The 13,123-nt window shown below is 35.6% G+C and overlaps 1 protein-coding gene across 2 annotated transcripts; it reads left to right on the forward strand.

Moving 5' to 3' along the window:
• Window positions 1–462: 462 nt before the first annotated feature.
• Window positions 463–13,097, forward strand: pomt1 (protein-O-mannosyltransferase 1). Of its 2 annotated transcripts, none has more exons than XM_067405951.1 (20): window positions 463–761; window positions 915–1,034; window positions 1,129–1,235; window positions 1,324–1,374; window positions 4,515–4,661; window positions 4,750–4,855; window positions 4,962–5,021; window positions 5,165–5,258; window positions 5,344–5,499; window positions 6,908–7,038; window positions 7,135–7,230; window positions 7,338–7,430; window positions 7,603–7,699; window positions 7,787–7,879; window positions 10,625–10,745; window positions 10,823–10,920; window positions 11,017–11,136; window positions 11,226–11,352; window positions 11,543–11,720; window positions 12,411–13,097. In XM_067405951.1, exons 1-20 carry the CDS (start codon window positions 712–714, stop codon window positions 12,583–12,585), a joined length of 2,220 nt encoding a protein of 739 aa, XP_067262052.1. In that variant the 5' UTR covers window positions 463–711; the 3' UTR covers window positions 12,586–13,097. The 2 variants fall into 2 exon arrangements, with proteins under 2 accessions (XP_067262052.1, XP_067262054.1); XM_067405953.1 differs by having other exon boundaries at window positions 465–761; window positions 11,023–11,136; window positions 12,411–13,094.
• Window positions 13,098–13,123: the final 26 nt, after the last annotated feature.

Genomic DNA, 13,123 nt, shown 5'->3' on the forward strand with positions numbered 1-13,123 from the left:
AGTTGTTTGACATACAGTATTTGTTTGACTTATTTTTTATACATCCAACACTAATAACAAAGTAGCTCACATAACTAAATATGAAATGTCTTATACAATGTTAACTTTAAAAAGCATGAACTTGCACAAAAGCCAAGTAACATCATCAAACAAATGATGCAAGACTTTTATTCTTATTTTTCCCAGTTACTTTAAACAATAGATTTTAGTGGATATATAACGTCAGTGTCTTATCATTTTCTCATCTCATTTCATCACATTAACCAGAACATGTCCTGCTTTACTTTTTTTCTTAATCTGAACAGTTTATTGATTGTTGTAAATGTATTTCTACAATAAGCAAACAATTTATTTATTTATTTATTTTTTTTCATTTTTATTTGTATGTTTGCCTTAAAAGTATTTGCGCTATTTTTCTTTAAACAACAGCAAACATTCAAATATTTGTAGGGAAAGGGACTCATCTACTGCAGGAATGTTGGAACTTTTATTTTGAAATGTGGGCAATACTGCCCGGAAACTAGGGCACAGACCACACACGGTTGGCTTATTTATATTTTAGTGTTTTAAAAGAAAGGACTAAAGCTGTCGCTTGTGCCAGAAACATGGCTGCATTTTTTTAATCAACACGAGTTTTAACGGAGATCTGTATTCATTACTTTTTGCGAGAAGACACAGCACATGTAGACGCGAAATCAGCAGTGCTGACCTATGATTGCGAAACTCGAGAGAAATTTACAGCTAAATCTAACTGAATCAAGGTAAATGAACGGCATACATTTACATAATATGCTAAATGCATTTTCCATGCTGGATTCTGCCATTATAGATGCAGAATAAATTCATACGTAGCCTATATAGTAATAGCTATATGTTTTACCTTGTTGAATGAATGTTTTTTTCTGTTCAGGCAGGATGCAATGTGTGAAACTGCCCATCAGTGTGACAGTGGAGATCAACCTGCTGCTGGTGGCAGTGACAGCACTTGCGCTCGTGACCCGACTTTATGGCATTCACTTTCCTAAAGCTGTAGTGTAAGTCTGCGTTTAATCATTATTTTTAAACATTTTTTATTTAATTTTGTGAAATATATTCATTTGTGTTTATCATGTTTGTATACTTCTAAAGGTTTGATGAAGTTTATTATGGACAGTTCCTGTCTCTGTACATGAAGCAAGTGTTTTTTATTGATGAGAGTGGTCCACCTTTTGGCCACATGATACTAGCTTTAGGAGGTGAGAAAATCAGTGATATTTATAAATCGTATTCATGAAGAAAACCACTTAATGTACATTTACTAATGTATATTATTTGTCCATGTAGCGTATTTCGGAGGATTTGATGGCAACTTTGTTTGGAACAGAATTGGAGCAGGTGATCATACCATACACTTTATGTTGGGTTGACAAAGCCAACCGACTGTTCATGTACAGACCTTAAAGTTTTCTTTTTTTAGTGTCGCTAACAATTTAACTGGCTTTAGAGGAGTTTTATTAAACTGTTTTAGGGCTAGAGCCATGAAGCATGGACCCTTGGCCGCTTTCACAGACGAGGCTTCAGACTAAAATGCATGTTTGAGCTGTCTTAACTGAAAGCAACTTGCACTGACATATCTTAAAATATGTCAGTGCCATTGTTTTGTCACAAGATACACAACAGTATTTTTTTTTTTTCCTAAGGCATGTTTATTAAAGCTACTTAAATGTCCTAATTAACTGGCCCACTCCTGGCTTAATCTAAGCCCTGTCTGTGTAACTAGGCCATTGTGTTGCATAATCATTTTAATCATTAATATGATAATGTATTGACATACTTTGCTATGATGCTTTACATTTCAAAACCATTAAAATAATCATATACATTGGATTTGAATTTAACTTTTATATGATTTGAATAGTGATACATATGACTGTATTTTTAATGAATATTTTCTCTCTTTCTCTCTCACTCACTCTCAATAATAATAATAATAATTTGAGATCAAACAGTATTTGGCGAACCCCCTGTCCTAGTCCAGTGGTTCTTAACTGTTTTGACTTGAAGGCCCCCGTTGTTGAACACAATTTCAAAGGCCTGTACATTTGAAAATGCTGATGGTTTTTACACTTTTTATTAGCAAAAAGCTGTAAGTGTTGATCTACGAATGTTTTTATGTTTTGTGATGGTTGTTCATGAGTCCCTTGTTTGTCCTGAGCAGTTAAACTGAGCTCTGTTATTCAGAAAAATCCTTCAGGTCCTGCAGATTCATCAGTTTTGAGGCATTTTTTGCATATTTGAACCCTTTCCAGCAGTGACTGTATGATTCTGAGATCCATCTTTTCACTTTGAGGACAATTGAGGGACTCAAACACAACTATTAAAGGTGCCATCGAATTGAAAACTGAATTTACCTCGGCATAGAATATGAATAACAAGAGTTCAGTACATGGAAATGACATACAGTGAGTCTCAAACTCCATTGTTTCCTCCTCCTTATATAAATCTCATTTGTTTAAAAGACCTCCGAAGAACAGGCGAATCTCAACATAACACCGACTGTTACGTAACAGTCGGGATCATTAATATGTACGCCCCCAATATTTGCATATGCCAGCCCATAATCAAGGCATTAGACAAGGGCAGCCAGTAACGTCTTGATCTGTGCAGAGCTGAATCATCAGACTAGGTAAGCAAGCAATGACAACAGCGAAAAATGGCAGATGGAGCAATAATAACTGACATGATCCATGATTACTTGATATTTTTTGTGATATTTGTAAACTGTCTTTCTAAATGTTTCGTTAGCATGTTGCTAATGTACTGTTTAAATGTGGTTAAAGTTACCATCGTTTCTTACTGTATTCACAGAGACAAGAGCCGTCACTATTTTCATTTTTAAACACTTGCAGTCTGTATAATTCATAAACACAACTTCATTCTTTATAAATCTCTCCAACAGTGTAGCATTAGCCGTTAGCCATGGAGCACAGCCTCAAACTCATTCAGAATCAAATGTAAACATCCAAATAAAAACCATACTTACTCGATTAGACATGCTGCATGACGAACACTTTGTAAAGATCCATTTTGAGGGTTGTATTAGCTGTGTGAACTTTGTTTATACAGTGATAGAGTCGAGAGCTCGGGAGAAAATTGAAAATTGTCAATTATTACTTACCCTCATGTCGTTCCACACCCGTAAGACCTTTGTTAATCTTCGGAATACAAATTGAGATATTTTAGTTGAAATCCGATGGCTCCGTGAGGCCTCCATAGGGAGCAATGTCACTTTCTCTGTCAAGATCCATAAAGGTACTAAAAACATATTTAAATCAGTTCATGTGAGTACAGTAGCTCAATATTAATATCATAAAGCGACGAGAATACTTTTGGTGTGGCAAAAAAAAACAAAATAAGACTTATTTAGTGATGGCCGATTTCAAAACAATGCTTCAGGAAGCATCAGAGCACTGTGTATCGAATCTGCAGTTCGGAGCGCCAAAGTCACGTGATTACAGCAGTTTGGCAGTTTGACCCGCGATCCGATTCATGATTAGATACACTGATTCATTTATGCTCCGAATCTTTCTGAAGCAGTGTTTTGAAATCGGCCATCACTAAATAAGTCGTTATTTTGTTTTTTTGCCGCACCAAAAATATTCTCGTGGCTTTATAATAGGGCTGCACGATTAATCGCATGCTATTCTCACGCGCATTTCGTCAGTAAAGCCGGTTCCCTGATTACCGCTAAATCGCCATCACCTGCTTTCAAATGAAGCGGCATTTAATAGACAGAGCCGTAGATCACTGAATCGCCTGCAATAATGAACGCAATATTGCGTGGCTTGTCTTAATATTGAACCACTGTACTCACATGAACTGATTTAAATGTTTTTTAGTACCTTTATGGATCTTGACAGAGGAAGTGACATTGCTCCCTATTGAGGCCTCACGGAGCCATCGGATTTCAACTAAAATATCTTAATTTGTGTTCCAGAGATTAACGAAGGTCTTACGGTTGTGAAACAACATGAGGGTATGTAATAAATTACAGAATTTTCATTTTTGGGTGAACTAACCCTTTAATGCATTGTCTTTCCTTCTGGAGCATTATGGATGTGGATCATCCAGGTAACCACACAAAGTATTAAGAATTAAGAATTTTGTATGATCTCTCTTAATTTGTTAATTATGCCTATAGCATAATGAAACTATCTTTCAGGCTGTTCTTACCAATTCTGTATTTTCTCTAAGTGGTCAAACTCATGTTTCTAGGATCTACTGCCTTGCAATGTCCTAGCAGCCAGCCAGAACACCTTAGCGAACACTTAGCATCGTCTACGTTGCATCAAATCTCAAAGTATTCAAACTACACGACACACTAACACCTTTAAACTGTCGTGAACGTTCAGACAAGGCTTTGTCAAGACAACATGTCAATTTTCCTTTTATTTTTATATGTTACACTGCTATACATTAACACAGACTTTAGTAATTTCATTACTTTTACTTATTATCACTTGATTCCATTGTAGAATACACCAGTAATGTTCCTGTTTGGAGCCTTCGGATAATACCGGCCCTTGCCGGCTCCTTTTGTATACCACTTGCTTATCTTCTGGTGGTGGAGCTGGGATATTCCCACTTGTCAGCTTTAGGGGCCTGTGCGCTGCTCCTCATGGGTAACTACTTAACATATCATTTTCACGTCACTGCCAGAGGACGGATTTCTTGCATGTTATGGTAAATACTTTTGTTTCATTTTTACAGAAAATTCCATGATTGTGCAATCACGCTTCATGCTGCTGGAGTCTGTTTTAATCTTTTTCCTACTGTTAGCTGTGCTGTCTTACCTCCGTTTCCACAAAGCACGCAAGTAAGAGTTGCTGGCTAATATGTTTTGTACGTCTCTGATCTGGATTGTCTTGTCAACCTCCAGTGGCTGTGGGCCTAAATGTGTCATGTGCTCTCTTTTCTTCCAGTTCGTCTTTTAGGTGGTTTTGGCTCGTGATTTGTGGGGTCAGTTGTGCATATGGAATTGGGTATGTACGGTCAGATTTTTTTGTCTCAACAGATTTTGTGAAGCACCACTCACATTTTCTTCAGGAAAAAAAAGTGTTGTTTTAATTTGCTCATCGAATGAAATTCAAGTAGTACGTTTTCTTTTATATGTCTTATTTTTCAGGGTAAAGTACATGGGTATGTTCACATACTTTTTACTGCTAGGCCTGGCAGCTGTACACACCTGGCAACTTATTGGAGATCGAACCTTAAGCCATGTGAGTAATAGTTACCAAATATCCATATGTTTTAAAGCACTTTGGGTACAACGTTATGATTTTGCGATCTACTGTATGTCAAAAGGGCAAAGTATTGGTCCAGGTTTTGGTTCGCTTCCTGGCCCTTGTGGTGTTACCCGTCATCATGTACATTGGATTTTTCTACATCCATCTTACCCTGCTGTATCGCAGTGGACCACATGACCAGATGATGAGCAGTGCTTTTCAAGCAAGTCTAGAGGTACAGAAAAAAATCCTATTATGTACACTACTGTTCAAAAGTTGGTCACATTTAATCAATTTAATACATTGTTGCTGAACAAAAAGAAAGACTGAAAGCATTGTGATGTAATACTTCAACTTCTCGAACAAGAAAAAAATTAGGGCGGGGCTTAATTTTTTCAGTGGGAATTGATTGGATTGTTAGATCGTTGTGGTTTGCTATTGCTATGAACTCATGTGAGTGACAGGTTGTCCTGCCGTCATGCCAGTATATGAAGAAGAAAACGAAGAAGAGATGTTGCTGCAGGAGGGAGGGGAAGTTATTTTGAGTAAAGATTTTGAGGGTACATGCATTAAAAAAAAATGATGTGCACAGACAAATTTTTAACAAATACTGTAATATTCCATGAAAAATAGGTATTGATTTCATGGTGACTGGATTAGTTCACTTTCAAATAAAATTTTCCTTATAATTTACTCACCCCCATGTCATCCAAGATGTTCATGTCTTTCTTTCGTCAGTCGAAATGAAATGAAGGTTTTTGATGAAAACATTCCAGGATTATTCTCCTTATAGTGGACTTCACTGGCCTCCAAACAGTTAAAGGTCAAAATGACAGTTTCAGTGCAGCTTCAAAGGGGTTTAAACAATACCAGACGAGGAATAAGGGTCTTATCTAGCGAAACGATCTGTCATTTTCTTTAAAAAAAAAATACAAATGTATATGCTTTATAAACACAAATGATCACCTTGCACGTGCTTCTGCTTTCCGTATTCTTCAAAAAGCTTGTATGTCGTACGCCTTCCTTATTCAACTTACGGAACGAACGCGGCGCCAGTTCCGTTTTTTCCGTAAGTAGAATAGGGAAGGCGTAGGACATACAGCATAAGCTTTTTGAAGAATACGGAAAGCGGAATGGTGGAAGCACTTAGAAGGCGATCATTTGTGTTTATAAAGCATATACAGTTGTATTTTTTCGAAAATGACCGATCCTTTCGCTAGATAAGACCCTTATTCCTCGTCTTCTATCGTTTAAAGCCCTTTGAAGCTGCACTACAACTAATTTTGACCTTCAACCATTTGGAGACCATTGAAGTCCACTATAAGGAGAATAATCCTGGAATGTTTTCATCAAAAACCTTCATTTCTTTTTGACTGAAGAAAGAAAGACATGAACTTCTTGGATGACATGGGGGTGAGTAAATTATCAGGAAATTTTCATTTAGAAGTGAACTACTCCTTTTAGTTTCTTCAAAAACTAAAGAAGAGAGGAAAAAACCCTTTCTGACCCCAATTTTTTTGAACAGAAGTGTGCATAATGTATTAAAATACACAGTGTAGCAGTCACCTAACTAAATAGTGAATCTTATCACAGGAGCATTTATAAGTGTTTGTATGGTCATCTCCTTTATTTTTCCTATAAAGGGCGGTCTAGCCCGGATCACTCAGGGGCAGCCCTTGGATGTAGCGTTCGGCTCACAGGTCACTCTCCGCACCGTGTCCAGTAAACCTGTTCCATGTTGGCTTCACTCCCACAAGGCTAACTATCCAATCAGGTGAGGAATCAGCAGTAACAAAGCTGCAGGTTCCTAAACATAATCCTAAACAACCACATATTCATGCAAATCTTTACTGTTTATCTATGCTTAAAGGTATGAAAATGGCCGCGGTAGCTCACACCAGCAGCAGGTGACCTGCTATCCTTTCAAAGACGTCAACAACTGGTGGATTATTAAAGACCCTGGGCGGTATGTATTTGTTAGTAATTTAAAAAAAAAAATGTAAAGTTTATATGACCCATATATGGGCTGCAGACAAATATATACATGAATTGTATTGTAATTTTAAACTGCAGGCAGAGTCTTGTGGTTAGCAGCCCACCCAGACCTGTCAGACATGGCGATATTATTCAGCTGCTACATGGAATGACATCACGCTACCTAAACACGTAATACAATTCCAGTTACATTTAATATTAACATTAATATATATTTATTTTTTAAATAATATTAATAATAAACAATTTAACAGTAATAATAGAGCAATATAATGTTTGTAATATTTTTTTGGTTGTAGCAATAATCTGACTGTGCTTTGTTTTGTTTTTTTGTTTTTTTAAGACATGATGTTGCAGCCCCCATGAGTCCTCACTCACAGGAAGTGTCTGGATACATTGACTTTAATGTATCTATGCCAGCTCAAAATCTATGGAGAGTGGTAAGATCTCAGTCCCGTAGGTCTATAATAAATATTCACATTTACTCAAAATGGGTTTTGTTATGCATTCTGTTCATTGCACCGTAGGACGTAGTGAACAGGGAGTCTGATAGAGAGATCTGGAAGACGATTTTGTCAGAGGTGCGACTAGTCCATGTGAACACTTCTGCTGTTCTGAAGGTTTGTATAGTTGTACAATGTGAACAAAAGAATATAGGCATACTAATAATAATAATAATAATAATAATAATGCAGTATACAGTTTTAGGAAGTATGTAAACTTGATAAAATTTTAGACTAATTTATGCAGATATACATGGACAAAATTACATACATTTTTTACTTTATATCAACTAACAATGAGAAATACATTTGATATGGTATTTATTAATCTTTGATAACATGAGTTAATAAAAATACAAGTTTATTGATGGTTCATGTCAGCTCAGGACCATTAAATAAAAATAAAATAAAGCATACAATTTTTTTATTTTAATAATGCTTTAATAAATTTTGAAATTAACATCAACTAAGATTAATAAATGTTTTAGAAGTATTTTTCATTGTTAGTTCATCTCAACTAAAATAGTTAACTAATGTTAACAAATGGAACCTTATTGCTTATTGTAAAGTGTTACCATATTGGTATATATCAGTATATAATTAGTAATTAGTAGTTACTGCCCTTAAAGGGATAGTTGACCCAAAAAAGAAAATTATTCCATGATTTACTCACCCTCAATCCATCCTAGGTGTATATGACTTTCTTCTTTCAGTCACACACAATCAGAGTTATATTAAAAAGTTTATAATGCAAATGAATAGTAACTTAGATTTTGAATCCCAAAAAAACACATCCATCTGTCATAAAAGTAATCCATATGGCTCCAGGGGGTAAATAAAGGCCTTCTGAAGAAAAGCAATGCATTTTTGTAAGAAAAACATCTATATTTATAACTATATAAAATAGAATCACTAGCTTCCGGTATCGTCTGTCCGCACGTTCACGAGAGAGTCAAGTTTCGGCATATGCTGTAGGATGTAGGGGTAGCATAAGCTTAGGTGAGAGTAGACTCCTCTCGCAGTTCAAAGTAATTGGGCTGGGGAACAATCTCAAGCTCCTCCGACATTTCGCTTTAAAAATTCTCTTTGTAGACTTATATTTCATGACCGTTGTTTTGTTTTGCTCTATCCTCTGTGCTTCCACGTTCGTCAATACGTCATGAGGCAGGTCAAAGTTCACTCTTCTGTCAGAATCGATTCGTGTATGGAAGCCAGTGATTCTAGTTTATAAAATTATAAATATGGATGTTTTTCTTACATAATGGATTACTTTTATGATGGATGGATGTGCTTTTTTGGGCTTTAAAATATCAGTTACTATTCACTCCCATTAAAGCCTGGAAGAGCCAGAATATTTTTTAATATAACTAAAGAAAATTTAATATAAAGAAGATGTTCACATACACGTAGGATGGATTGAGGGTGAGTTAATTATGGAATAATTTTCATTTTTGGGTAAACTAACCCTTTAAAGAGATACTCCACACAAAAATTAAACTTCTGTCCACTTTTATCTTATGTTTGGAAACCAAACAGCTCATTGAGGAAAAAACAAACAAACAAGCAAACAAACATTCAAAATATCTATTTTTATGTTTCGTACAGGAAAGTCAGTAATTTTCGGTTACTTCCTGGTTGTCGTTAAGCCAGCTCGGGCATTTCCTGTGAACTGTTAGCTGTTCATACTGTACTAGCTGCACATCAACACAAAACCATCAGTGGTTGACTTTTTAATGTTGTATTCATATTTTAATGCAGTTAACACATTTACCAAATTTGCCAATAAACCAGTTTTATTGATTGCAAAAAAGACGAAGCTATTGGGACTGTTTAAAAACGCTGTGTCTGTAATTAGACACACACATGCATTTTTTTTCCCAGCACTTCAAATGTTATCATTACTTGTTCATCCTTCTGAGATTGTCCTCATTGTAAAACCGAACATTTCAAAATGTAGGAAATTCAACATTTGATAGACAACACTTATTTAAAAATAAAAAAGACAATAATTACCACTTTAACCAGCAGGTGGCGGCAAAGTAGCATTTATTTGCACATATATCAGCCATTTCCTCTAATCGTTTTTCACCTAGTTTCATTTTTGACTAAATATTAAACATTATAAAATAACTAGGTTTAAAAATACATTTTGTCAATGTGAATTATGAAATACTCTCAAAATCTCATGAAAAACAATAACTTTTCTTGTGAATGAATGACACAGAGAGCGAGAACAGCGCTTTCCCTTTGTAATCACAGCAGCTGTCAGTCAGTGCAGCGCAAGATCAGTGATTTCAGCACACTTGTAAAAACACACATTTTATTCAATTAATCTAAAGTGCACAAAAAATATTTAATATTTGAAGCTTTTTTCACATAAAAGTGTGAAAACTGATGGTCGAATTGAATTTAGCCAAGGAGGAAAAATGAGGTATGTCTTTATTTATTTATTTTTATTTATTTGTCTTACGTTTGAATAACTAAATGAATGCTATGCCTGACTATTTAAGTGACTATATTCTTATTATAAACTAAGTATTACACTACTGATGCTCAACACACCAGCAAATGACTCTCACCGGAAGTTTTCCAGCTGGCTTATTATTGCGGAAGTTCTAAAGAATGCTCCATGCATATAGCCCAATTTACATTTTTGGGTGGAGTATTCCTTTAAGAGAGTTATTTATACTGGTTGTATTTTACTTTATTTTTTCCATGGAAGATGTTTTGAAGAATGTTGGAAACCAAACAGCACTGACTGACAGCTGCTGTGATTACAAATTTACATTTTTGGGTGGAGTATTCCTTTAAGAGAGTTATTTATACCGGTTGTATTTATACCTGTCTTGTAATGTTTTGCAGCTCAGTGGAGCATCTCTACCAGAGTGGGGTTTCAAACAGCTGGAGGTGGTTGGGGATAAGATTCATAAAGGCTACCAGCAGAGTGGCATGTGGAACGTGGAGGAGCACCGCTATGGCAGAAGTATGAGAATGAACTAATCTGTATATATTTTCATACTGCTTATGGCTTCTTTTTCAATGAAACACATATCTATACAGGTCAGGAACAGAAGGAAAGGGAGTTGGAGCTGAAGTCACCTACTCACGGCGACGTCAAAAGAAACCTCACTTTTATGGCCAAATTTCTCGAGCTGCAGGTGAATATTAAATATTAATCTTGATTGTATGTCAATCTTCGCAAAAGCCATTTAGAGCTGATGTTGTAGAATGAACACACTTCATGTATGTTTGAGCAACAGTGGAAGATGTTGACAGTAAAGAATGAAGAGTCCGAGCACAAATATAGTTCATCACCTCTTGAATGGATCACAATGGACACTAACATTGCATACTGGCTTCATCCTTCAAGTAATGTATGTCAACACCATTTTTCTTTTATGTCTGTGTGTTTTATAGAATGATAACAGAACTAATCTCTCTAATCTTTTCTGTTTTAATACAGGCACAAATTCAATTGATAGGGAATTTTGTGACTTGGACCATTGCAAACCTTATGCTGGTTGTGTATTGTCTTCTGTTTTTAACCTACTTGCTAAGAAGGCGGAGGAAAGTTGAAGACATTCCTCAGGGTATGTGCCTGGAAGTACTGCTGCATGATTTGAGGTAGCATTCATGTCTGTAACACAAACGGTGAGGAAGACGTATTTGAATTTTTAGGGGTAGGGGTTTGTTTAAATCTCTAACATGAACTGTGAGCATTAATAGTAGATATGTTTGCTTTACCATCGCCATTCATTTTTTTTTCTTTTTCTCTCTTAGACTCTTGGGAACAGCTGGTTTTGGCTGGTGTTGTTTGCTTCGGAGGCTGGGCAGTTAATTACCTGCCATTCTTCCTAATGGAGAAGACTCTGTTTCTCTATCATTATCTCCCAGCGCTCACCTTCAAGATCTTGCAGATACCGATTGTCATAGAGCACCTGTACATCCATGTAATGAGGTAAGTGCCATTTCTGTCCAAAAATCATCAGTTACTGAAGATCTCTGTAGAAATTTTGCATAGTATTATGCTTGGATAGTGTGTGTGTGTGTGTTTGTCTTCAGTCTTCAGTGTTACATGATCTTTCAGAAATCCTTCTAATATATTGATTTGGTTTTCAAGAAACATTTATTATTATCAATGTTGAAAATAGTTGTGCTTCTTAATATTTTTGTGGAAGCAAATGCATTTTTTTTTTAAAGATTCTTTGATTAATACAAAGGTCTAAAGAACACCATTTATTTGAAATAGAAATCTGTAACAGTATACATGTTAAAAATATGAATTTATTAAACATTTAGTGTATATGTATGTATATGCTTATATTAGAGACAGTGGTATGAAACTCTAAAAGTGCTGTTCTTCCTAGTTGGTAAAACATGTTGTGTTGCAACAGCCAATAATAAAATGTGACATTTTGTACTTATCTTTTAATCATATTTACAGATGTCATCTTCACAGCAAAACAGAGCAATTTTGCCCTTAATGTCCCAATACTTACGGAGCGCACTGTATATTTAGATTGATTTGATGTTATATATATTCAATCAGATAGATAGAGTGATTGAATGAAACCTGTAAGTTTATCATTGTATCACAACAGTGTTAATCACATCTACACTCATATCTGTATGTCATGCTGTTTCTCAGATCCCCAGCTCAACGGAAAGCATTTGGTGGTGTTATTCTGGCAGTCCTTTGTTCAGTATACGTGTCCTACCGCAACTTGAGTCCTCTCACCTACGGCTGGCCTGCGTTAACGTCGGATGAGCTTGCTGCACTGCGTTGGAGAGAAAGTTGGGATATTCTCCTACGAAAACGCTGAAATGTCCAACTTGTTTCTTTAAGAACAGGAGCTTGCAAAACTTTATGACATGAACTTTGAAGTGAAGGCAGTACGGTAGTGCTGTTGGATTTCTAGAGAACTGTGAAACACGGTTTTTAGGGTCTTGTACTCAAACATAAAAATGTGAAAAAACTCTACAATGAGAATTCGTGCTGCTGAATCTCAAAACTCTAAACCAAATGGACTGTAAAGCACTATTTTAGTGCTTAATTTATCATGCGCTTATGTTTACATATTATTCTGTTTGTATGGCAGTTTTATTGTGTTTTAAGGACTTGTTAAACTGAGATATGTTGTATTTCTTATAATTTCTTTTTATTTAATTCTTGCACAACACTAAACAACGAAACTTTAAAATCGAATAAACACTTTTATAACAAACTTTGGCTTTTGCTATGAATAGGCTAATACATTCTGTTAATCATTAAATGAATCGAGCAACATAGAACAGCTGAGCGTGTAAATGTTGAGTGGCAAAAATCCATGTGTTGTAGTCTCTTCTCTTTGATTCTGTTTA

This window comes from Chanodichthys erythropterus, chromosome 13 (genome assembly GCF_024489055.1).
Source record: "Chanodichthys erythropterus isolate Z2021 chromosome 13, ASM2448905v1, whole genome shotgun sequence".
Lineage (NCBI taxonomy): Eukaryota > Metazoa > Chordata > Actinopteri > Cypriniformes > Xenocyprididae > Chanodichthys > Chanodichthys erythropterus.